We start from the raw sequence: 27,564 nt of genomic DNA, 5'->3' as shown, positions 1-27,564 counted from the left end.
AGGAAATGTCTGAGGCCAGAATGGAGCATGGGTCCTACCACATACAGGTGTAGCACTCTATCTACTCAGCCACCTTGCTGCCCCTCATTAGCATTTTAATGGGATGTTTTTATCTAGTAGCAGGTAGTGGAGAAATTTGGGGGAGGGAGTAAATCAGGAAAATGTTATAGCTTGAGTATGTCTGGATTTCAGTAGGCATTTGAGCATTATTTTTTCCCCTAACCAGCCATTTTTAACTTCTCCAATAACGTCCAAAGACCCAGGTAGACATTTTCAGTCATCACAACCATCCACTTTTCTTCTACTTCTTGGCTTTTCACCCAGAAGTATCCTCTCAAACCCCTCATCCTCCATTCCCTCCTCTACACATTTGCCAGTCATCCAGTGAGTCCCAAAACGTCTTCATGCAGTTTCAAGCTCTCACAGCTTGAGGGTCCTTCACACTGTCTCCAACTAACTTCCAGCCCTAATAGCGTACTTGCTATTCTTTGTACACAACATTCCAGCCATCACGTCTGGAGATTCCCATGCACTGCCCTCCGTGTTCAGAATACGCTCCCGTCTCATGTCCACTTCTGGGAATTGCTAGGACCCTTCATGGTGCAGCTCGTGTCAGTGCCTAGATTGTGAAGCCTTTCCTGGTCTTCCTAATCATAAGGGTTCTCCCACCAGCCACAAATTACTACGTCCATATTTTATATTTACCTACTTGAAAATGCTGTTTCCTTCCACAAGGATATCATCTCGGCACCATGCAGGGGGCCAGCCACGCCACTTCCAAGCAAAACTGGCGTTGGAGGGGAAATGGCGGGGAGACACAAGCAGTGGAGAAAAGGGTTTGTGCAATGACCTATAAGCATCATCCGTGAAGCGGCTGCTATTATGGTCCAGGAAGTAAGAGTCATATGGTTACTCAAGCTATTTCTCTTTCACTCATTTGTCTTCACCATTTTCTATAGAGAGCTCTAATTTTATCCGCATGAGGGTTCTCTAGTATGGTATATTCCTCCATCGATGCAGATGGTAAAATATCCTAAAATTCTTGGGAAATGTGTGAGGTACAGGGAATTTAAGTAACTGGTCCAGAGTTCCTCGGTGTTAGAAGGATTTGAAGGGTAGTCTTTTCTTCTTGAGTTCAAATCCGGCCTCAGACACAGACTAGTCCTGTTATGGCTAGTCACGTAATCGTGTTTGCCTCAGTTTCCTCATCTGTAAAAATGAGCTGGAGGGACAGTTACATGACTCAATGGATTGAGAACCAGACCTAGAAACAGGATGTCCTGGGTTCAGATTTGATCTCAGACACAGATACTTCTTAGTTGTATGACTTTGGGAAAGCCATTTAATTCCAACTGCCTATACCCTTTATTGCTCTTTTGCCTTGAAACCAATACACAGTATTGATTCTAAGATGGAAGGTAAGGGTTTAAAAAAAAAGAAAATCAGAGAAGGAAATGGCAAACTGCTCTAATATCTTTGCCAAGAAAACCCCAAATGGGGTCATGAAGAATCAGACAGTACTGAAACAACTGAATAACTTTTCTTCCTCACTTCAAATTCGACTATAGACTCCCTCATACAGCCTCTACTCTTGTACAAATGACCAAAACCAAAAATCCAGCTTTTTGAGGGAAGAACAATTATACTAAAATGTGAAAGCTGTTTATTGAATGGAATTTCCCAGCACCTCTCAAATGACACCATATTTCACAGATACTTCCAATACTAAATTTAATCATGATTGTTAAGGTTGAGGTTATTTTTTAAATACTTGATTTCTGTTCTAGGGGAAACCAAAAATAGTGGTAATTTCACTGAGGGAAAATAATGGCTGTATAGTTCCTTAAGGGGAGCAAGTGTTTTGAATTTTGTTTTTAAATATTTAGCACTTAGCACAATGTCTGGCTCATTGCTGTTCTTCAGTTGTATCCCAACTCTTCAGGTCTATGGGGTTTTCTTTTCTTTCTTCTTTTTTTAAAATACATTTTTAAAAATTAAGACATTTATTTAATTTAGAATATTTTTCCATGGTTACATGATTCATGTTCTTTCTCTCTCCTCCTCCCTCCCCCCCTGCAATAGCCAACGAGCAATTCCATTGGGTTTTACATGTGTCATTGATCCAGACCAATTTCCTATGGGGTTTTCTTGACAGATATAGGAGTGGTTTGCCATTTCCCTACCCCACCATATCCCCACTTTACCAAAGAGAAACTGAGGTAAATAGGGACTTACCCAGAGTCACACAGAGTCACAGTCTTTCTGATTCCAGACCCAATGTTCTCTTCACTCACTGCACCATCTAGTTGCCCCATCTGACTTATAGTAATATTTTAAATTAATAAATGCTTGTTCAGTGATTGACAAAAAATTTTGAGAATGACATTAAGTGAACCTTTTGCCTACAGTATAACTATTTACTTCTTTAATCTAACATTTCTTCTCTTCAATCAGGGCCAAAAAAATGTATCAGTCCACTGAAATGAAAGCAGTATTTTTTTTTCTACTTGTGTAGAATAAATTGCTTCTTGCTCTGGGCTACTGGGCATTTGTCTTGCTTCATATGAGATATTTTCTGGGATCAATATCACTGAAATAAGCAAAATTAGCCTCAGGTTGGTTAAAGGGAATGGTAAGAGAATGCAAATTCAACAATAGGCTTTCCCATTCACTTTGTTGTTGTAGCATTTCCACAGAAGCAAGGGATTTCAAATTTCCCTTTATCTATACAGATTTATATACATACCCCTTGTAAAAGACACAGCTACGACTGTCATAAATACAGCTTACTTGACACGGTAGAGAGCTCATTTTTGAGGTGAAGAAAGGAGCCCTACCTCTCATACAAATTAAAACTAGTATTAGAAGCAGCTAGTTAGTACCGTGGATAAAGTGCCAGACCTGGAGTTTGAAGGTCCTGGATTCAAATCTAGCCTCAAAACACTTCCTAGCTGTGTGAACCTGAGCAAGTAACTTAACCCCAATTGCCTAACCCTTGCCATTCTTCTGCCTCAGAATTGATATTAAATCTGAAGGATTTTTTTAAAAAAAGGATAGTGGGAAATAGTTATACTAAACTGTACTTCAAAGGGGAAAGGACTGAATCATCAACTCAAAAAAATCATTATGTATTCCTATTCCCAAGGGGCGGGGGGTGGACAACCCCTATCTCTTCACTTTTAATTAACAATAACATTTATATAATTGGCAGTACTGGATATTGGCTCATTTCCAATAGTTTCTAGAGTTATACATTATTCTAGTTATACAAAAGAAGTTGCATTCGAAGCTTCCTCAGAATGAAGGCAACCAGGCTCCAAGAACCTTTACATACTGTTTAATGCAATCCTCTTGTTTTACAAAGGAATCGCCTCCAGTTTTAAAACTAGTTGACACAGCAGTGACTAGAACATGGGGCCTGCTTTTCCATTTTAGGACTATTTATGCTCTTTTGTGGAAAGCAACTAATTAGAGCATTTGGTATCTTTTCAAATGAATTTAGTTAATACCTTTTTCCTCCCTTCCCAATAGTGGAAGTTTTGATTTTTAGTCCAGAAGCATCTGTTAACAATTTACACAAATTTTTCTGGTAATGAAAGCTTCAAAGTATTTACATTTATTTAAAAAAATGTTTTTCTTAAAAAACTTTTTGTTGTTGAGTCATTTTGGTCTTCTCCAACTCTTCATGACCTAATTTGGGATTTTCTTTGGTAAAAGATATTAGAGTGGTTTGCCATTTGCTTCTTCAGCTCATTATACTGAAGAAAAGGAGGTAAATCGAGGTAAGTGATTTGCCCAAGATTATTGTCTGAGACCAGATTTGAGCTCAAGGTTTTTGATTCAAGGTCTGAAACTCTCTCCACCACACCATGCTCAATATGCCCACTTTATGGGAAAGTCAACTGAAAGCTATTTAGTAGTAATACTTTGATTTTGATTTTTTAAACCCCAAGCCCAATGGATACAAGATAAGAAAGCTGTATCAATTTTAAAAATAAAATTGAGGTACAACCCTGTAAAAATAAGGTATTTCCACCAAACAGTGGAAAAACTCAGAAACATAAAAATTAACATTGGCATACATTAGCATTTGAGAAGGGAGAGACACTGCTCTCCATTAACATGTTTTTCCCCCAAAGATACTATATTGTAATCAGGCTTTCTTGCAGACTAGCTGGTCATCCAGAATTCCTTGGTTCAGATTTGATCACAAAAATGAGTTGGGTTGTTTATTTCTCCTCCTTTCCCCACCAGGATTGTCATGGATTTGCAGTTGGGGGGGGGGGGAAGAGCATCTAAGCAAACCCCCTTTTAGAAATGGGGAAACTCAGGCTCAGATCATACAGGTTATAATTAACAGAAGCAGAATTCTAACTCTAACCTGACTTCTCATACCCTGCTTCACAGGAACACAGAGAATTGGATGTGTGGGTAAATAAATTACTTTACCCAAAAACCAGGAGCCATTAAAAAATCTTTGATAGAGAACCAGGCTTGTAGAAGGGCAAGTCTTGGGTTCAAATCTTCCTAGCTGAGTGACTGGGACAAGTCATTTGACCCCAATTGCCTAGCCCTTACCACTCTTCTACCTTAGAAGCAATACTTAATATTGACTGAGTTGTGAGGTAAGGATTTGAAAAAAAAAATTTTTTTTTAATGCAGAATAACTGATGAAAATGAGTCTACTTTGAATTTGCTGTGTTGGTTCCCAGGTTAAACAATTTCTCCATTTGGAGAACTCTTAGGGTAATCATACAAGCTAGAAGTAAATGTCAGTTCTTTGGTTCATCTAAAAGCATGGAGTTCATTGAAATAGTCAAGCACCAAGTTAGGTCTTCTGGAAAAAAACAATTACAATCCCTATCTAGATTACAGGTTCGTGGCCACCTGGACCTTACAATTAAAGGCAGGAGTCAGAATGCTAAACAACAGCAAAAGAATAATTAATAATTCACTAATAATTTAGCATTTATGTAGTTTTTTAAGGCCTGCAAAGCACTTCACAAATATCTCTTAGAAGCTGGTACTACTATCATCATTTTATAGATAAGGAAATAGAGACAAAGATTTGATGATTTGTCCAGGGTCACACAGTGAGTGTCTTAAGGCTGGATTTGAACTTGGGTCTTTCTGACTCTGGGTCTAACTCTCTATTAACTGTGCCACCTAGGGAGAGGGAGTATACCTGTGATTTCACTGAAAGCAATTCCTAGTGAAAAAACCTCTTTACCAATTCAGGTTATCACTTAAGTTATGGTCTTGCTTAGCACAGAGATGTCAAATATGTGATAAGAATGTTTTAAGTTTGATATTTGCATGGAAGTTATGTTCATCTTTTGTTTGAGGTTATTTGCTGTTCTGATTTGGCTTGTTTGACTTTTGTACTTGTTCATGATTTACTTTGTTTTCCTTCTCCTTTTTCCCTTGTTACAATTCCTTAGAATAGGTTAGTGTAAATTAGAGTAAGATAAGTTGAGTGTAGGTTGTTTGTTGTTATTTTGGGTAGATTTCTTAGAAACCAGATTAAAATGTTACTGGGAAATACTTAAAATAAATAAAAATACAATAGAACAAAGATAACATTAACACCTAATTCTCCAAGTCAAGATGTACCCATGGGGATCTTTACATATGGTTTAGTGGCCTCCATTTCTATTTGAGTCTGACAGGTTCTTGAAGTCAATATGAGCCCAAAGGGATCCTTAAATATGGATTAATGGCCTGCTTTTCCATATGAGTTTGACACCACTGCCTTAGAGAACTGCCCAGCAACAGAACCAATATGCATCAGAAATAAAACTTGAACATGTGCCATACTGACTTACATAGTTGGTTGAAATTAGTCAACAGACTTATTTCTCTTAATACTTTTTTTGTTTAAGTAGGTATCAAAGAAAAAACAAGCAGACAAATAGGAATAATACTTTTAATTAATAAAATAAAATTTGCATACAAAAGAACATTACAGATCTAAAGATTTATTTACAATGTGTTTTTCTGATTTAAGGTTCAGTTATGCGTCTAAAAGGGCATGAGAATTGTGGCGTGATGCTGCATGTTCAGGAAAGTACAAGGGACTCCCTCAGAGCACAGTAGTGCCCTGTCTCCCCATTCAGTTTCATACTAAAAGATGGTACTTTAGACATAACCATTTTGATTTCTTCCATCTTCAAGAAGGCACTTTCCAGTCAGCAGCAGAAAACTTAAAAGCTAAAGTCAACGTTGTACACAGGCCGGTTATAGTCCTCACTCAAGCAGAAATTCTAAGCGCTGCAGGTCATTATTTAACCCAACTTTCCATATAGTCTGGTCTAAGAAAATAACACCATCCATAGGAACCAAACAACACAGAGGAGCAAAAGCAGATCCGTCAAAATCTAACACCAAAAATTTAAAGGTTAGTCCTAGTCTTCAACTGCAAGATCACTGAGGGGAACAGAGAAAGGAGAATAGGATGCACATTTAATACTGAAGTTCTTAAGGGACTTTTTGATTCCTGTGATTTTTTTCCTAATGCTGATTCAAGTATATAAACTGTATGAAGCACATGAAATTTTATATTGCAAAGCTAATGAGCCAGTACATGCACACTTTTAAATTTCATGACGTACAAAGAAAGTTTAGAATTTCTATCAGTAACAAGAGAAAGCCTGATATTCAAAGTGCTGGTTCTGTGTGCTCAGGGACTAGACTGTAAAACATCACACGTTGCCCTCTGCACCCACAGTGTCACCTTCCATATGGTTTCTAAGCACCAAGGCTGCTACCTCTTGCCAGAATCATCCATGGATAGATATGAAGTACTATATTAGGACGGTTAGTTCCCTAAGAATACTTAATGAGGCATTTCCAAGGGTTTTGTTATATTGCTAGGTTCCAGGGCTTTAGCCCCGATCACGAGCAATTCTGCTTCCTCCCCACAAATACTAAAGAGACAATGTCAGCTATATTTCAATAAAATCATTTTCTAGCAAGTGGGAGAGGGGGAACATAAAAACGACGATGTAACTTTAGAGGTATACTATCTGTGCCTCTGAAACGGATTTTAATCTTATTTTAATTTGACACCACTATTAAAAAATACTGATTATAGAGATTGAAACCTGAAGTTGTTTAACCGTATAACTGCCAATATTACTGAAGTTGAGAAAAGGAGATTAGAGAAAGGAAACGATGCCAGTGAATCCTTCATCAATTTTCTGTCTCCATTTCAAACTCCCGCTTCAGACTGCAAAAGAAAAAAACAAAACCAAAAATCCTTAATTCTAGTTTTCAGTGAAACTGACCAGGATGCCCAAGGATTAAATCATTTCAACTTTTTTTTTAACCCTCATCTTGTCTCAGAATCAATACTAAGCATTGGTTCCAAGGCAGAAGAGCAGTAAGGACTAGACAATGGGTGTTAAGTGACTTGTCCAGGGTCATACAGCTAGGGTGTTATCTGAATCAAGGTTTGAACCCAAGATACCTCCCATCTCTAGGTGTATCTCTCAATCTACTGAGCCACCTAGCTACCCCATATCATTTAGATTTAAGTTGGTACCAGACACAAGCAGGAGGTCCACTGATGACTTACCTTTTCAAGTAGGCATGCACGTTTCCAAAACCATGGTACTTGGCCAAATACACCAACACACCAGTTGCACATCGTCCATCTCGCTGTCTACAAAAGCTGCAGTTGCAGATTCCACGACAAGGCGGGCAATGCCAATTCTAAGGTGGTTCAAAAAAAATTTTTTTAAGTAAACAGAAATAATAACAAGATGAATAACATTGAACATGTAAAAATTCTAACCAGGATGTTCATTTTCTTACATTTTTCTCTTCATCTTCCTCACACTCCTCCCAAATATGGGTGGGAAATGAGCAAAAAAACAACCAAGAGAGCAAAGTTTCTGGATGGCAAGAACTTTATATCTTAGAATTATAGTTTCAGAGTTGGAAGGGAATTCTGAGGGCATCCGCTGCAGACACCTATGCAGCTCAAAGAAAGGTATATCTGTCCTGGCTTATATAATAGATTGTAAGCTCCTTGAGGGCAGGGGCAGTCTTTTTCCTCGTTTCTCTATCCCCAGGGCTTAGCAAAATTCAGTAGGAGCTTAGCAAATGTTGATTGAGTGATATAGAAACTACAGGTTACTCTAGTCTCTTAATTTCAGAGCAAACCCTAAATATATTTGTTATTTCTGAAAAACCCACATAATCTGTGGGAAATTTAGTATTTTTATAGCTAAGATGATTTAAGCAATTCAGGGGAAAATATCAATTTTAATAATAATTAATAATAATAATAAATAAATAAATATACATTTACCAGGGATTTGCAATCCATTAAATTGTAAATTCCTTGAGGGCAGGAAGTGTCTTTTGCTTCTTTTTTTTTTTAATCCTAGTGCTTAATCAACATAGTACAGGACACAGAGACACTCAAATGTTTATTGATTTACTCCCAACCCCAGAGGAGTCTTCCCACCCTTAATAGGACACATCTGCAGCCAGGATCCAACCTGAATCCTTCCAAGGTACTTACTGGGTCCAGCAACGCTATCTTGACCTCTTCCCCATATCGATTGCGAAGACAGGGGCCACAGAACTGCCCCCGAACCCCAAAACATTCTGGGTTTCTGCAGTTTGTTTTGGTGTCAATAGTTTTCTGGCGACACTGGTGGCAGGTGGAACCCTGAAGCAAAAAAGGCAGCAAGTGAGAACAAGCAGGCTGGTTTCTGTAGAGAAAATGACAGCCTTAATGCCTTAACTCCTCTGTGGCGGGCCTCGAGTGGCTCGCTGTCATTTGTATCGTATTATACTTCATCATGAACTAAGTATCCTCCGAAGGCAAAACAGCTTCAGACACAGAGACTTCATCAAATCAGAAAAGACTTAAATAGTATTTTTTCATCAAAGTCCTTTCTTTTCTATAAGGCATTGGATTCAAGGTAGGTGGAGAGAACCACAGTGAGTCCATTTCTATCTTCTGCAGTTGAAAATGTAACTAGAAAGATGGGCAACACCAAGATTCACAATGTCCTCTGCTCATTCCTGAGGCCTAAGCATAGCCTACGTTTGGTCAAGATGGGGGCAGTCCAGGGATTCCACAAGAGGATCTGGATAGGCCTCCTTTGCAGACTTTTCAAAGCATGGTTAGCAAAACACCCGTCTGTCTTGAAAGGGTACCCAGCCTAGCCACGCTATGCAAGTTTTAAGGAGAACTGAATACGATGAAAAATCTACCACCCATTCTAACAAGATACCTCCTAGAAAAAAAGAGGGCTTGGATTCTTAATCTGAGGTCAATGAAGCTGGAATGGTTTTTAAAAAATATTTGATAACAGGGGGGCAGCTGGGTAGCTCAGTGGATTGAGAGCCAGGTCTAGAGACGGGAGGTCCTAGGTTCAAATCTGGCCTCAGACACTTCCCAGCTGTGTGACCCTGGGCAAGTCACTTGACGCCCATTGCCTAGCCCTTACCAATACACAGTATTGATTCCAAGATGGAAGGTAAGAGTTTTATTAAAAAAAAAAAGTATTTGATAACAATTTGAATATAACTGGTTTTTTCTATAATTCCCCCATATTTTAATATATTATGTATTTAAAATCAGAACTCTGAGAAGGGATTCACAGGCTTGCCCATTGGGAGAGGGGTCCATGACATAAGTCTCTGACTAAAGGTCTTGGGTTCGAGTCTAGTTATGTGACCTTCGGCAATGACACTTAACCCCAACCATCTAGTCCTTACCACTCTTTTGCCTTAGAACCAATACTTTCTAAGACAGAAGTGTTTTTAAGAGATCTTACTAATGAACGGTTGTAGATCTTGTCTCGGGAGGAGATGCAGATGTTTTCTAGCTCTTCCTCTGTAATCTCTTCCACTGGACGAACAATATGAGGAAGGGTCATGGTACTTGGGCGACGACTTCTAGGTGTGCCATCATCCTATATGATAATAATTTATGAAAACAATCTCCTCACTTCTTACATTATTTAAATGTTTTAAACATTATAGGTGTACTCTTAATTTCTTTGACACAAAGTGCCTAGACAGTTTCTTTAGTATTTGTAGAAAAAGAGGCTATTATATTTATATTATACAATTATATTATGGTATAGATGCACCCATGTAACAATCCCAATGCTGAAAATAAATAGACTTTGATTTAACCTAAGAGCCGCCATTTTCACTGACGAAGTTATACCTTCAACCAAAGCAGCCTTAACTCTCTCACTCTTTAGTGTATGCTCTTGATGGGATTTTAATACCAATCCACCGCTGATTCCTCTCCATACTTGCCCATCACCAGGTCGGTCTACACCTGAAATCTTCCCAGCTTGGAAGGACCCCATTGGACCCCACGGTGTTACTAGAAAGGCAGTGGAGAACCCTGGCTCACTGCCATACCATGAAGAGATATCAGAGTGGGATTTTTGTCTCTTTTTGCCCTAATCCAAAAGTTGTAACTTTTCCCAAAGTTTTCCCAAAGGAAGAAAGAGGAGCTAGAACAATGATACATTAAGGACCAGTAACAGAGAGAACCTACATCCATATATCCATCGAAGGTCTTCCTTTTTCTCACCAACATGTACTTGTCCTCAAAATCTACATCATCCTCTAAGTGCAGATCTGGGGGTCCTTCAATTAGAGACCTTGACCTGGTGTGTGGACGAGCTCTTCTTTCAGGGTTTCTCCTGGAGGGGTCTCTTGGGAAGGAGCGCCTCCGACTTGGCTTTGACTGCTAAAATGGAAAAAACCCCATGAAGGAAGAAGATAATACATTTTCTTAAAAATGCTATCTTCAAAAGCAAGAACACAATTGATTTCTACAATCTGAGTTAAGTGAGACCGGTGCTAAAGTAACTACAGAAACTAGGTCCAATTCGCTAGGATGGTCCAGGCTCCTGCAGAACAATGGAGCTTCCTCATTTCTTCCTTCTACACAAGGTCTTTCCTAGTCCTTTCTCAAGGCTGCTGATACTGCTCCCTTTGAAATTACCTTGCAGACATTTTATATCTGCTTATAGAAAGAAGCTGTTTCTTCCAATAAAATACAAGCTCCCGGAGGACAGAGAGTGTTTTGTTTTTGTCACTGTACCCTCAGAAGTGCTTAGAAGATGCCTCATGTTTGTTGATTCATCCATTCATTTTGTCTTAGCTAAGAGAAAGGAACAGATACCATCTCTAGTACTGTTCTGAAAATCCCCATAAAGATGTTCTATCTATTGAGCCCAAGATATCCTATGTGTTCAGTAGTTCTCCAAAGAGAAACTAGTCTCTTGAAAGTGAAGGTAGGTGATGCTAATTTCCTTTTCGTAATACTGCATCTGCCTAATTGTTCCTAATCATATTGATTTTATTCCTAAAAGTTGCAATCATACAGTGTTGTTATGAAAACTTGTTTTGAACCATGAAGTTCAAAAAGCTTTTAAAAATTAAGTATTTAAAAAGATCTTTTAAAATTAAATCTGCTAATATACTTGTTCTGTGAAGAATAAGTAAACAGAATTAATTTATACTTACGGGGCTACTACCGGGAAGTGATCTCCTTTCAGTAAATAATCCCGGGAAACTTTGTAATTCCGACATTAGTTTTGCAAGCTGAAGGGTAGGGGAATGGAAAGATTGAGTGTTAAAAAAAAAATTTAAGTGAACAAATTATTTTATTAGAACAGTTCCCTAACCAGAGGCAGCAACTTTGAGGTCATCCTTATTTACAATCTTTGGTTACCAAATCTTTCCATTTTAGCAATCTGAGAGCACAGAAATTCTTTTAAAGTATTAACCAATATACTTAAGCACAGTTTCACAACAAAAGAGGTATCGATTTGAGGAAACATGCTATTAACTATTATAGAAACACAAAAAAAACATCTTTAGGATATGGATAGAAATGAGTATATCTGATACAAATTGTTATAAATGCCCAATAACAGCAGATTTGGCCACAAGAGTCAAGAATACATACCATTGCCTTGTTTTCCTTTATATTTAGTGCTCTCTTTTCCAAAAAACTGGAGCCTTTCTCATCTTCTGAGTCTGAGTCAGAATAGGAAGTGGGGGCTTCTGGGGCTTTGGGTGGGGGTGCTTTCTGATTCCTTGCCCTTTTGGACCCTCGGGTTGGAAATTTTAGAGCTACTTGCAAAGAACCAGAACGTCTCATTTGACTACGAGTCCTCCTGCCTTCATCATCAGAATCCAATTTCTGTTCAAACAAAACAATTTACTTAATTTTACAATACTTACCCAATGCACCAAAAAATAAACAATGAACAAATAAATCAACTCCCTAGTTGATCAAAATATAATTTAATTACTACTCTCACCACTAGTCAGAATGAAACAGAGTAACATTGTTATTTAACCTCAAAAAACTATTTCTTACAGTCAGAAAATATCTGAGATGGAATCTATTCCCTGACCAAATGAGGCTAATGCCTTGCCCTAGGTCACGTAGTTCATTTTCCTAAGGCATATATTTTACCTAATCAACAGATTATAAATCTGTATGTATAAATAAGTTTTTTATTCTGCCTATATCCAATTTTTATCTATTTTAAACATTTATTATGGGCCTACTATATTCAAGACATTGTACTAAGCACAAGAGATATAAAGGTGAAAAAGACAATCCTGCCCTTCAGTAGCTCATGTTCTACTAGAATTGAGATAATGTATAGTTGGTTCTCTTTTGAAGAGAACCAAAGACATTATGGAGTAATTGACTTAGGCATAAATTGGATTCTAGTAAGGCAGGGTTGCATAAAATTGTCAGTCTCACTCTCTCTGTTCCAGTCACTGAAGTCCAGTGGCATGACAAAAGTCAGGATGGCTGGTGATGGCTCAGGAGGCAGTAGATGACCTTGGTTTTTCCTATGTCTTCCCAAGCTTTAAGTGCTCCGCAGCACTTGTTCCAGCTGCTTTCATGGCCCTCGGAACAAATTCTCTTCTGCCCATTCCTCTAGATAGTCTTCACATGCTTAGGTCAGACATTTTCCTAATTCACCAACAGGCTGGCTTGAGGTCTGTCGGTTATTCTCAACTTGATTTAGCTCATCTGCCAAGGCAGTTTTGCTTGAGTATGGTCACTGTGCATGTGTTAGCTTCTTGGAACTACAAGTGAGAGCCGAGTGACAGGAAGACGTCAAAGGTGGATGAACAACCCTGAAAAGGGCTCTGCAAGCCCTCACACCGGAGGTTCCAGTCCTCCCTGAACACCCCTTCCAAGCTGGAGAATGATGGAGTAAAGGAGAGACAATGCACCCAAGGAAAATTTGAAAACTTTTAGGTGGGCTAGGGGTGGGTCAGGATGGGTTTAGGGCGTTTCCCTTGAGTTGGGTCCTGAAGGAAGTTTGACAGACATATATGAGGAGAGTACCTAGGCTGGTGACTGGGTAAATGCAGAAAAGGGGATAAATTTGAGAAATATAATGACAAGAAAATGGACAAAACTTGGTAAGTGACTGGATATGGAGACAAAGGGAAGAAGGACAAACTAAAGATGATTGTGGTATTGAGCCTGGGGGATAAGGAAGATGGTAGTGCTAGAAATAGGAATACAAGACTATAGACTTAGAAGGCATCTTTGAGATCTACTAACTCCAAATCCCCTCACTTTATAGATGACAAAACAAGTACAAAGGGATTAAATAATTTGCCCCAGATCACATAGCATTGAAGGCAGGATTTACACCCAGGTCTTTCCAATTCTAAATTGCATGGCATGTTTACACCATGCTTCCTCTAGGAAGAAGAGATGATATTAGCTTAGTTTTAAACATTATGATTTTGGAGTCTTGGGACAGATATTCAAGTAGAGGTATACAGAAGGCAACTGGAAATATGGAACTGGAGCTTAGAATAAGTCCAGTCTGGATAGGATAATTGAGAGTATATTGGAGCAGTGAATGAGATTTTCAAGGGGCATGATATAGAGAGAAAAAGGTTCGAGAGAGAGAGAGAGAAGTGATAGATATACATCTGAACTGGATAGTGAGAGGTTGAACTAGCAAAAAACAAAAACAAAAATAAACTATGGAGTAATCAAATAAGTAGGGAAATAAAGAGAAAAAATGTCATTGTCTAGCTGTTACTGCTCTTCTGCCTTAGAACCAATCCAGAGCATTGATTCTAAGAGAGAAGGTAAAGGTTTTAAAAATGTAATTGGGAAATATTTAACAAAACAATAAAAGTACAATATAACATAGGCAATGTTAATTTGATTTTCAAAATCAATATGCTCCCCAGATACAATACTATTAGAATTTGACACCATTGGAATATATGTATATTCAATTTTAGTTTCAATTCAAATATCTCAATTTTTTAAAATGTTAGTCAGTATTAGGAAAAGTCCCTCAGCTTATTTGGGGGGAGGGTTAGGAACTTAATATTTGGAACAAATATTATGGGGACAGTGATAGAGAAACAATAAAAAATGAATAAAAAGTTTGCTATGTTATGGTTTAGTTGAGTTTCGATAACAGCAATTTGTCGTGGGCCTAAGTCCACACAGCTTAGGGGTAGGAGGAAAATCACATTTGGTAGCCCAAGGCTGAAAAGAAGACCAAGAGGGCAAAGGATTCAAGAGTGGTCCAATAAGCCTTTCTGGACTGGTTAATAATAAGAGTCAAAATTGTCAAAGGAATTTTGGCCAGAGGAGAAGCTGATGAACAAGAAGTGACTGATCAGTCAAAAGTGGCAGTAAAAGAATAATTTAAGAGTAATGAGGCACTAGTGGAAAATTAAAAGGGCTATGGAGAAAATTTCGAGAGTTCAGGGTCTTAGAGATAGAAGTTTGGGGTGCTGGTGAGATTAAAGGTATAACTAATCACCCCTTTGGTTAGCGGAGATTGAATAGAGACCTAAAGCATAGGATAGTAGAAGTTAATGCACAAGGAAGCCAGGCTATTAGATATTAATTCTATAGTAGAGATGAAAGGTGGGTAGATAGCAAGAAAAAATGATATGGATGGGGTGATACAACTGGATATGGTTAAAAGTTCAAAAAGAAAATAAAGTTGCTGATTGATGGTAGCAAAGGAAGGGTGCCTTTTACACAGTAAAATGGGGCAGTGGACAAACAAGTTGGTATTGGGGAATAAGTAGCATTATGACCCTTCCTCTAGGTGTGGGGGTTTGTGAAAGCAGAGGAGGCAATCTCTTCTTAACCATTTGGTCAATTCCCAAATCTTGCTCTCTTCTGAAACAGATACCCAGGGATACATGCCAGAACTTCCTAGGTTTCTTCTGGAAGTGTCATTTTCCCTCATGTGAATTCAAGGGTGAAGTTCTCATCAGATCCAAGAAATATAGGGCGGTTCCATTACTTTCTAAATACTGATCCTCCCAAGAAAGCAGAAAAACTTGCTACCTTGGTGTTCCTCAGGAATTATATTTTTCCTACCTCAAATCCTTATTGGATTTTCTCTTCTGGTGCCACCTAGAGAATCTCACCATAATTCCAGGAGTGCAGACAGCTATTTCTTTCTTAGGAAGTCCAATTCATTCCCTCCCTAGCAAGAGCTTCATCCCCATTCCTCAGCTCTGGGGGTTAAGTTGTTTCTTTCACCTTCCAATTCTTTTACCCTCCCACTTCCTGATATAAGGTCAAGATTCTTTGCCTTCTTTGTTTCCATCTTGAGACCCCCCCCCCCACTTTTTTTCCCAAGGACTATTTCATTCTTCCTGAAAACCTGGTAAATAGGAGAAGAGTCCCTCTAATCCTTTTAGTTTACCTTCTAGGAAGGATATCAACTCTTCCTTTATACAAAGATAAGTTACTTGACCTGGGCAAAAGAAAAACATCACTACTTTATAGAGGTCATTGAAAATGCTTGTCATCATCCTTCCAAAGATGGTGACCAAAATAAGCACCTTTTGACAGCTCTTTAATCTTTTAAGGGAAATATTATGCAGCTCTTCATTTTTTTCAAGGTTTGTTCCTAAACTGATTAGCTTAGGCACCCTCCATAGCTGTTAGTTCTTCTTGAAGCTTTGGGATGATATTTGCAAATAAAGCATAATCCTGAGAGTTCCCCATTGATCTTCATTTCACTTTTCCACTCCAGGCACCAAATTAATAGCTGTAAGTTACAGAAGGCATTTATTTCCCTCTACTAAGCTGGGCACAGGAAAAAACGCATTCATCTCCTGGATGTATTTTGGGTCGGGGAATCCTTAGGGAAGGATGCCACTAAGATTTTTGAGCTAATTGAGTAGGGAAGGTGGTAGCGATGAGGAGGTGGTGGCAGTGGCAGCGGCAGCAGCAGTGGCAGCAGCAGTAGCGGCGGCGATGGCAACGAATAAAGCCAAGCATTGAAATATTGGACAAATGAAGAATCACTCATCCATATCCCTGCTAAAGTACCTTCCATCACCAGATTTTCAAACTGAACTTCCCTCTACTGACGTCATAGAACTTAAAAAGTTCTAGAATAGAATGAGAATCAATCCCTGACTTTCTGCTAAGAACAGTTTCAATATCTCTATGATATTTTCCAATTGTTTATGACTAGAACTCAGTGAAGACTAAATACCACAAAAGGACAAATGTTTTTTATAATGAATATTCCTTAAAACCATAAATTATTTTTCTTTCAGGAATTTTATAATAAAACCTAAACTTTAAACCATTGATTATGTTGTATTATCTAAAAGCAATTACTTTAGAGTAAATGACCTTAAATGACCAAAAAGAAAACGGTAAACTATAAAAAGAAATCAAACTGGGAACTAATATTTCAATCTAGTACTACACATCAATTCTAGATATTGACATACCCTGACACTCACCATTCCATCTTGTATCTCGCTTTCTGAGAAGCCGCAGAATGATTCATCATCAGAGTCGTCATAAAAAATAGAGGCCAATTCTTTAGTGATATCTGGCCTGAATTTGGGTTTGTGTAAAATTCCACAATCCCCTCTTAGGTCTTGAGCCTCACTTTCTGGAAAGCCGCAGAAAGATTCATTATCAGAGTCCTCATAAAAAATATTTGCCAGTTCTTCACTGATATCTGACCTGAATTTGGGCTTCTGTAAAATAAATAAATAAATGCCATTGTGCATCTTTTTTTTTCCCTTTTCAAGAACCAATTTTCCATAAACCGTGCAGAGAGCAAATCACATTTACAAGTGCACTACAAGAGAATAGCTTTTGTTACAAAGAAAAATGGTTCAGGGGTTTACAAATGATTTCTGAGTTGTTATGGCAAATCATCAGGCATGTTAGGTTAGGCGACATTTCAAAAGGATAGAATAAGTAGCTAATCTACCTCCAACAATTACTACCTAGAACCACAGCAAAAAGTGAAATGAAATTACAGAGCATACTGTATTTTCATAACGGCTGTATAGAAATGTAGGCAAAAAGCAAGCAGTTTTAATCACGTACAAAGCATTTGGGGCATTTTCAGCATCGCAGACTCAATTCTGTTTATTCTCGTACTGCACTTACTGTGTTTGCAAAATTATCAGAAGCAAAACTGTCACAACTGTCATCAGAGGATGACGAGGTTTCCATGGAAATCAATTTCACATTTCTGAAATTTTTGAAGTTCTTCTTTACAGAAAGGTCCTTTTGCTGAAAATGGAAATGGCAATCTGATTAAATATGATGCTTACTGCAGCATCTAACTTTTCAACACATTATTTTTTTGAGTTTTGCATGTTTAAAACATTGTGTAGCAATGGAGCCCATTTCTTATGCTCTAGATGAGATAATAAAAGTAGGGCTGGCCATTAAGAAGAAAAAAAAATCAATCAAAAACCAGGTCAACATGTTCTCAAGAAATGCTGATCATAAATGGGGGTAGGGAAAAGAGAATTACAATTTTTTCAATAATTTACTCAAACACCTTTGGAGGCACCTATGATCTAAGTTCAAAATTTCTATGTTCAACATTAGGTTAATATTTGCTTTCTCAAATTTTTGAGCTCTTGCTTCTTTCAATTTTATCATGCTATACTTTTGAAAGAAAATGCAAAATAACAGCTGTTTTTCCCTCAGCCAAAATCAAACCAATGAGGTCTTTCTCTACACGGATCAGAAATTATACAGGGATGCTCATTTTCTAAGCTAAGAAATTGGGCAGGGTCATCAGATCAAGGTGGAGAGATTCCAAATATGACTTTACTCCAATCAGAAGTGACAATGATTAGAGCCCATATTCTCACAAACTGGATGCTTCAATATTGTGGAAACAAATGGCCTTTAACAAGTTGAGGGTTTTTTCATGAGTTAAAAGATGTTGTGCCAAATTCTATTTAAGTATTCAGGTAGATAGTAATTTCTCATAAAGAAATGGATGTGGAACTATTTGCTTATCAGATCTATTGGGAAACAATTTTCAACAAGAAGGGTGTCTGAGTGATTCTAAGTCTCCAGTTCCACCTGTTGAATTTCAGACTATACTATGCAACTTGTGGGAGTTTTTTTTGATCCCTCAGTAATGGCACTCACATTCAACTCAACACAAATACAGAAATTCATGTGGTACCTTATGTTGGAACTTTTGCTTCTTCAAAACTTAAAGCTATGTTCCTTCTGTGTTCTACTAATTTCTTTATAGTTAATGCTTTAAATTGTCTAAAGTAGTTGGAGCTGACCTAATCAATCTAATAAATCGGAAAGATAAGTTCTTTAATTCTTATTACTGTAATACTCACAGAACTGGGAGAGATATTACATTTATTATGCAAACAGTTGACCCAAAGCCCTTTCCAGCTTGAATTCTATGATCTAATTTTCAAGAATGTACTTTACAGATGAGACTGAGGCCAAGAGGTTAAGACTTGCCCAAGATCACAAAGATGGGCTAAGCCCATCAACTGCCGCAAAAATTTTATTTTGAAAAAAAAAAATTCCATCATTTTTTCTTAGCAATTAAAAAAATGCAATGTGTCAAATGAAACAGGTTGGTCCTTTTAGGCAGTCTTAAACTCTGGTCCTTCTATTAAGTAATGGTCAGGATTAAGATCTAAATCCTCTGACTCCAAATCAAGTGTTTCTTTCACTGTACCAAATTACCTCCAAGAGGTAATTCCAGCAGGACTTTTATGATCCATATCAATAGCCCATAAGATGCTAAGATTTCTGATACTCAGTAGAAAACCCTGGCAGGAAGAAAGGACAAAAAAATCTGTCCTTTGTTTTATACTTTTTACTAAATCAACTTCAGCCAAGGCACCTGCACATTAAATAAAAGTTTTGTTTTGTTTTTTAATAAAAGACATCCTGCTCTCTTCTTGCCCGTCTTCCCTATGTAAAATGGAATTCATTGGATTCTGGACATTACTGACAGGGACTTTGGAGACCATGTCGTCTGATCCTTTCATTTTACAAAAGAGGAAATCTGAAGCCCAAAGAGAAGTAATTTGTGCAGACACAGAAAAGCTGGAATTCTACACCTAGTTTCTGACTTGAAATCCCAAGCACCTTTTCCAACCTACAGAAAAATTATATACAATTAAATTATTTTCTTATCTTGGCTAGCACTCAATTGTTAATGTTATCAAATATTTTAGCATATTCCCAGCTTTACTTCACATGATTATTCTCCATTCCATCTACCTTCCAGCTAAAATGGACTATTAGCTCTCCTCATATCTGGTGCTGGCCTCTGTGATATGCATAATGTATTTTCAGATGCCAGAAATGCATGCTTTCTACATTTCTCCCTGGCTCAGTCTCTCTTTTACTCCAATATCTTGCTCAAGCACCAAATGATCCCCTCAGCTGAATGTAGACTTTGACTTAAAAAGTATCTTAACCAGGAGTACCATAAATTTAGAGGTAGAAGAGTACCCAAGAGGCCATGTAGTTCAACCCTTAAATTTACAAAGGAGGAAACTGAGACTCAGAGGTTAAGTAGTTTCTCAAATGTGATCCAGGTAGTAAGTGGAAGAACTAGAGTTGGAATTTAGGTCTTGATTGCAAATCCAATGCTCTTTAAACCCAAGCACTCAGCTTACTTTCCAAATAATAATCTTTTATTCGAGCATTTGAGGACCAATTCTATGCAAAGCACTCTACAAGAGACAGGATACAAAGTTAAGTATCAGAGTTTATTGCTGAGCAGGAAAACAGGTCATGTAGCTCAGTAATTATACAAAGTAGAGAATAGGGAAATGCCATTAAAGGCACAAATTGGAAATGCTATGAAAAACTTGGGAAAGCTATATTAGTCACTTCTAGGAATTACTTTGGATATTTTATGTCTTGAGAAGATAAGACTACAGTGAGAAAATTGTGATTTTTGTTGTCCTGAGTTCCCTGTTAGGCATAAAAAGCACCTTTGAAGTATGTATTAAATATTTCAAAAAGTACTTTGTATCTGTTATCTATACATCTGATGTATATAACCAGGACTTTCTGTTCTGCATTCATCTACTAAACTAGGAGGAAACAAAGGTTTACCTCTAAAGAGAGCCTATTTCTCAGTAAGTAGGTGTGGGCAACACTTTAACTAGTACCACAAGCTTAATAAAACTTTGTAAATTACGTGGTTAAGGTTTAGAGCCACAAAGGTGTCAGCTACAGCCTCTGAACACGAATTCAGACTCCAGATTCATTTATTTTCAAACATTCAACCAAAAGCAAGCTTAATTAGCCAGTCTGATTCTCCTAGGTCAGAACTTTTTATTCCAAGGTCACAGTACAAAGTAGAATAGCTCCAATCCACGAGGTCACAGAGCGGACAGTCGAGGCAAAAGTGACAACTTTCTTATCTATCCCACACAACCCACAGAGCTCCACCTCCAACACATCACTTCACTTAACCTCCCTCCCTAAGGAGAAAGCTTTGCTTTTTCCTTTCTGCCCAGCCCCCACTGCTCTGGCCCCAGGGCAGACCCTACTTTCTGGTTCCCTTTCTCATAGGCTCTATCTAGCAGCCTTTGAAAGGAAGGTGGGGGTGGGGTCAGAGTGGGAGAATATTTTTCTGGCCCCTGTACAGATCGCATTCTCGAGCTCCCTTTTTTCATAGGCTGCAGCAGCCTTTGAATTGGAGTGGAGGTTGGAAAGCAAAAGCTTTAAGAGTACTAACAGGTTTCTGAATCCCTAACCTCAAGTAATTTGCAATCTAACAGGGTGATAGGGCACACACAGACACAAATGCTAATATCAAAGGAGGAAAGAAACATTTACTAGCTGTAGGGATCCCAAATGGCTTCGCAGAAAGAGGTGACTTTTGAAATGGGAGTTTAAGGGGCTGGTAAGACTTCAACTTTATTCAGATGAGGATGTAGAGGGGCACGGAGATTAAATGAGATGCCAAAAAAAAAAAAAGATACATCAGTGCTCATTTGGAGCGGCAACATACCATCGCCCCATTCCTTTCCCCGCTTAGCATACTAGGGCGCGAGTACGTGGGCATAGCGGGGGTGGGGTAGAGGACAAGACAAGGAGCATGCAAAGGGGTCAAGCAAAGATGCAGGTAAGCGGCTTAAGCTCCAGGAAGGAGGAAAGTCACCGGGAGAGGTGGGGATGGGTGAGTATGCAAAATTACTATACTCTTCCAGCCTGCGGGCGGATATCTCCTTCACAAGTAACTCCAGGGATGGCCCGGGCCAGTGAGGTGGAAGGGAAATGAATCTTGAACAAGCAAAACCCTGAGACAAACGCTGGGGGCGAGGGCGCCAGCAAGAGCCTGGGGTTCGGGGGCCGCCTCTCCTGGCACCGATCGCGTGCAGACCAGCTCCACGTGGAGCCTGCATGCGCACACCCACATGCATACACTAGAAATAACTACTTCCTAGACCGGGTAGCGACACCAGGTCCTTTCCTACTCCGGCTTAGGCTCGGCTTTGGGTAGAAAAGCTGCGGCGCCTCAATCCCCCAGACCAACGGTCAGTCTTTTTGCAGAGCTGACTAAATTGCCCCCACGGCCCTCCTCCCCCTACTCTCCCCTAATACTACACACTCGCGTGGAATCCAAGTTTCGTAGACGCGCACCCTCACCTGCATGCTGAAACGATCCATGCTTGGCTGCGGGAGTCCAAGAAGGGGGCGCTTTAAAGGGAAGAGATCGTTCTAGGGGAGCAGGGGCGCGGGGAATAGCGCGTGCCGGCAGCGGCTCCACGACAGCGGGAGGAGCGCGAGCGAGGGAGCGAGCGGGGACTGCGGGAGGGGCGCGCGCCGAGCCGGAGCTGGGACGGGGCGGGGCTGGCCCGGGCTTTCCCGCGCCTAGAGGCGCAGGTCCTGAACGCTGCGGTAATGCGTGGGCCTAGACCCTCTCAGCTCACCCCTAAGAGAGTTTTTTCTTGGTTCGCTTATTTAAGGGTAGAGAATACCATAGGAAACTCCGCCTTAAAAACAAACGAGCAAACATTTTTTTTACCTTCCTTAGCCTACTCTTTTTACTTTGCAATCCGGTCCTTCAGCGAGTGGCGGGAAAATGGTTCATATTGCCCCCGGATTGCTGAAATGATTTGCATAATGCTGGGGCCGGAAGAAGGAGGATGAAAGAGTAGAGTTTTAATGGAGTACCTGACCTAGCCATCCCGGACTAACTAACTAGGTACTTCAATTCTGGGCTCTACGTTCTTGTTAGGGGTTTTTCACTGACCAGACCATTTTCACTTCTATAGTGCACTACCTACTAACATTTTTGTGCACAGAAATAAAAGTAAAGCCCAGATTTAAAAGTATTTTCTGAAAATATGGAAAGTGAAATTCCTTAGTGTCTTCAGATGAGCAAAAATCAAATCGATTAGTAGATATCTGGAATTGGATGAAATTTTACCAATAGATGAAGTAAATTTGGAGTAATTTCACAAATCAAACATTATTATTAATTGTGAAAATAAAGCATTCACTTTTGTAATAGGAAAACATCCTTAACGGATTTTCCCCTTCTCCCAGAATTTAGGACCAAACTAAATGCATTTGCTGTATTCACAACATGTGTGGGCAAGTGAAACGTTATGTTTCTGTATACAGTTTATTCGTTGTCTCTTGACCAGATCTTCTACAGTCAGAAACTAGCTTAATTGTTTCTAATATTTCATTTGAGAAAGAAACAAAGAGGGGAGGGGAATCTTATAGTCCAAAATTAAAAAAAAAAATTAGGAGGAGGAACTTTCCCACAAAAGAGACTGTATCTATCGATATCAATTGTGTATTGTATGTCCTTGTCTTGAATAACATAATCTACTCTTCCAGTAAAAATTATGCCTTCAAAACGAGTTATAAGCAGTATTTTGAGATAAACCAAAATTATGATTTTGTTCTGTTTAGATTAAGAGTTCTTAACCAAGGGTCCCTGAATTTGGGGGTGGAAGAATAATGTTTACATAACTATTTCAATATGATTGATTTTCTTTGTAATCCTACAATACTTTATTTTCTGCATTTAAAAGCATTCCTTTCAGAAGAGGTCTATAAGCGTTCGTTCAGAGGGTCAAAGAAGTGTATGACAAAAAAAACACCTGGATCAGATGGAAATAGAAGTATGTATCACTATATGAAAACCCAGACTATTGGATTAGGGGATAATTTCATTACTCACTTTAGAAAAGGATCTTGATTTATTTTCAAAAAATTCTCTGTGTTTAAAATATTATTTGATGGGCAAAAATAACCCAATGGGGGAATGAAATTGTATGTTCTGTTAATCTATGTATAAATAAAACTGTTGCTTATTAGGAATCAGTAAATGGGAGTAGTTTTGTACTATAATTATAGATGCTTCATCTAGAGTTTTATAGCACTAGCTATAAAATATATATGACAGATTTTCATTACAAATGGATGAAACAAAGGTACATAGTAGTTAAATACAAAAAAATCAACAAATAGAATTAGATTAGGGCCAAGACCACCGAGCCACTCTGTAACCAGGCTGCCCACTATAAAATTCCAAAGAAAAAGAAGGAATACAATGACCTCATAAGCACTTACCCAGCATACACAGCATCTCTAAACAAAGTAGACATTCAGTGAATGCTTGTTGGCTGATCTACAATTTTATCTGCAGTTTAAATTTTGGCACCAGTCTGTATGTACAAACTTTCCAGAAGAGATTCCCATTTCCTAATAAATATTTTGCATTTTTCTAGTTCAGGTTTACATATAAATTTTTAATAATTGTTGCATGAACTGCCTTAGCTCTTCTTCCTATACACGTTTCAGAAGGCATACCTTTACTTTTAATACTCTGAAATCTGGGTAACCACATATTATCCAAGTATCTTTTTTCATTCTGAACCAATATTGCCAAACTTCTCCTTGTATTATGAGACAAATTTAAATTAACAAGCGCTTTTGAGTTCCATGTCAGATGAGCCATGCAACAATGAATAAACATTCAAAATGCTTTGAGGTGGATCCAGGGCAATAATCCAAATGATATGCCATGCTCAGAAATCTCGTGGGGAACGATGCTAACCCTCAGTTTCATAGGCCCTTTTTCAATGTCTTGTAACTTGAACCCAGACTGAATTGTAAGTAGGTCATAACATACAGAATACAAATAGCACCAAAAGTTTTTTTAAGGCTATGTAGTTACAGGATCTTTTAAGAAAACTGCAATCTGTCATGTCATGAACCTCTATTTTCAATAACCCCTTAATTATGGACTTACCTCTCCTAGTGACTTTCAAGAAGGCACACAAAGGCAGGCAAATGTAAAAGGCCTAAAGCTTTGCTTCTGTTACCAGAATCCATACCTTGGGAGGAGCTAGCTAATTACCACCCTAGCCAACTTTCACCCACAAAAATAAACTTTCCAAATTGTACTCTGGTGTCTAATTTCTATTATATTATACTTTGATACTTTGAAAGTTTCTTGCTTTTATCAATGTAACTACTCTTAGCAACTATACAGATGCCAGTTCTGCTCTATCTTCTCATCCTGTGAGAGTCTTGTCCATATTTTCTTCTTGCACATGTAAAGGATAATTTTAGCGTTGTGACCTAAACTATATTAATTATTGGTCGCCATGGATATCCCAAATAATAAAAAAAAATTACCCAAGTCAGTCTAGAAATTTATGGTGATTAAATTAATATAGTGGAAAGAAATTTAAGAAGAAGGGAGAAGAAAAGGGTGCAGGGCGGGAAGATTAGAGTCTCCAGAAGGTAAGGTTTTGGAGAGTAAAAGAGGAAGAAATCAGCCTGAACTCCAAGAGGGCTCAGCCAAGATGCCTGAACCTGAATTAGCTCAAGGGCAAACTCACCACCAAAACCCAGACAAATAGCTGCCACCACGCCAAGATGTCGGAATGTTTAGCATGCTGCCAGCCAAAGATGCCTCTCTGGGAAAAGAGGCCGAAGAGAGGAAGTAGTGTGCCCTATATAGACGGTTTTACATCACTTTCCTGCGTCTCATCTGTACCAATGTTAGCTTAGCTTGACTTAGGACAGCCCAGGGGTCTGTCCTCTGTTTCTGCACATGTCTGTTGAAGGCCATCTTCTCAGATACTTAATCCTTTAGTATGGTACAGACATTCCTGACCTTATTAAACTAAGTACGGTAGAGAAATGTAGAGTTCCCAAGACTTGATTCTGTTAGAACAAGTATCTCCATTGTTACTAATCAGGAAATAGCTAAATCAGATCTTCTAAAGTACAGTCTGAGTAGGGTGGAGTAGTTTTAAAATTCACACATACAACATGCTCACATCTTTTGACCCAGGTCTAACACTATTAGTCCTATTCCCCCCATCCCCCACAAAAGAGATCAAAGAAAGTGGGAAACAACCCATGTATAGAAAGCATTTTTCTATGAGGCTCTTTTTGTAGAGACAAAGAACTGGAAACCAAGAGGGTGCCCATCAGTCAAGGAATGGCTGAATCAATCAATCATTAAACATTTATTAAGTGCCTACTATATGGTAGGCACTAAGTGCCAGGGATACAAAAAGAAGCAAAAGACAATATCTGTCCTGAAGGAACTTGCAATCTAACGGGGCAGATGAAATGCAAACAAATATATGGAGACCAGCTAGATATAGGATAAATAGGAAATAATTAACAGAAAGAAAGCACTGTAATTAAGATGGGTTATAGTTAGGAACAGCTTCCTGTAAAAGACAGGATTTTATGTGGGACTTAAAAGAAACCAGGTTAGTCAGTAAGCAGAGATGAGAAAGGAAAATGTTCCAGGCATAGGGGACAGCTAGAGAAGATGTCCAGAGGCCAGAGATGGTGTGTCTAGTTCATGTAACAGCAAGGATGCCCATGTCACTAGATCCAAGAATATATGGTAGGGAATAAGGTGTAAGAAAACTGGCAAGGTAGGAGGGGGCTAAATCATCAGTGTCAAATAGAGAACATTTTGACTTTGATCTTGGAAGCAATAGGGAGCTATTGGAGTTTATTGAAGAAGGAGTTAAAACTGTCAAACCTGTGCGTTAGGAAAATCACTTTAGTAATTGAATGAAAGATGGATTGGAATAGGGAAATACTTAAAGCTGGCAGACCCACTAGCACACTTTTGAAATAGTTCGTGTTTGAGGAAATAAAGGCTTGTACCAAGGTGGTAGTATTATTAGAAGAGTGAAGGGGGCATATTGAAGATATGTTGGAAAGGTGAAATCCATAGATCTTGGCAATAGATTGGATATGGTAGGTGGGGTAGGGGGGACATGAGAGAGAGTGAAGAATCTAGGATGACTCCAAGGTTGAAAGCCTGAGGATAGTTATACTCTATGGTAATAAGGAAGGTAGGAAGGGGAAAAATAATGAGTTCTGTTCTAGACATACTGAGTTTATGTTAAAAGGGCATAATATGGAAGAGGATCCAACAGAGGAGAAGTCAGGTAAGTAAGAGGAGTACCATAAGAGAGTACTTTCCAGAAAACTTAGGAAAGAGAGAATCAAGGAGGAGAGGGTAATTACATAGAGGTCAAGGAAAATGAGGGTTGAGAAAAGGCCATTGGATTTGTCTACTAAGAGATCATAGGTAACGTTTGTGAGAGTGACCTTTTCTAGGAAATTAGCTACAAAGGGCAGAAGAGATAAAGGACAATAGCAGGTATGGAAGGTTCAAATAAAGGTTTCTGGAGGATGGGGTAAATATGAGAATGTAAGCAATAGAGAATGAGCCAGTGGAAAGAGAAAGATTAAAAATAAGTGAAAGAATATGAATGACAGGAGGCAATCTTTTGGAAGATATAGGATAAAATAAGACTGCTTGAATAGGTAGAGGAGTTAGTAGGAGTATGAGGGTTAAAAGTATTATAGTAGTAAGGCCACTTACTTCATCTAGTGAGATGGGTAAAGGAAGAGATAGTAGTAAAAGGCATCTGAGTGATAGGAGATGAGTGGTGGGGGGAGTTCACAACAAGTGATCTTAAGTTTTCTATAAAATATGAGGCCAGGTTCTCAGCTAAGAGAATGGGGGAAGGAGAAGCCATAGGAGTGTTGAAGGATGAAAGATTTGAAAGAGCTTTTGTGAAGACTTGTATAGTAAGGTGATAAGGGAGGTACAATAGGATTGTCTAGCAACAGAGAGCCCAGATGAGATTGTATAACATAAATTTGTATTTGGACCTAGTCAGAATGGTTATATAATTTTCTCTACCTTTGTTCAGCACGAACATATGTTTCAAAGACTTGACAGAGAATAA

The 27,564-nt window shown here is 38.6% G+C and overlaps 1 protein-coding gene across 2 annotated transcripts; it reads right to left on the bottom strand.

Moving 5' to 3' along the window:
- Positions 1 to 5,912: 5,912 nt before the first annotated feature.
- CDCA7 (cell division cycle associated 7) lies at positions 5,913 to 22,137 on the bottom strand. 2 transcript variants are annotated; one of them, XM_007494390.3, is made up of 10 exons: positions 21,953 to 22,137; positions 17,450 to 17,575; positions 16,786 to 17,028; positions 11,960 to 12,196; positions 11,515 to 11,592; positions 10,538 to 10,732; positions 9,798 to 9,935; positions 8,531 to 8,680; positions 7,577 to 7,713; positions 5,913 to 7,228 (listed from the first exon to the last, which is right to left on the bottom strand). In XM_007494390.3, the coding sequence occupies exons 1-10, from the start codon at positions 21,971 to 21,973 to the stop codon at positions 7,192 to 7,194; spliced, it is 1,362 nt and encodes a 453-aa protein (XP_007494452.1). In that variant the 5' UTR covers positions 21,974 to 22,137; the 3' UTR covers positions 5,913 to 7,191. The 2 variants fall into 2 exon arrangements, with proteins under 2 accessions (XP_007494452.1, XP_007494453.1); XM_007494391.3 differs by lacking the exon at positions 17,450 to 17,575 and having other exon boundaries at positions 21,953 to 22,132.
- Between the last annotated feature and the right edge of the window lie 5,427 nt (positions 22,138 to 27,564).

This window comes from Monodelphis domestica, chromosome 4, assembly GCF_027887165.1.
Source record: "Monodelphis domestica isolate mMonDom1 chromosome 4, mMonDom1.pri, whole genome shotgun sequence".
NCBI classification, from domain to species: domain Eukaryota; kingdom Metazoa; phylum Chordata; class Mammalia; order Didelphimorphia; family Didelphidae; genus Monodelphis; species Monodelphis domestica.
Note: the sequence above shows the minus strand (reverse complement) of the source record. Positions and strands in the feature narration are given on the sequence as shown.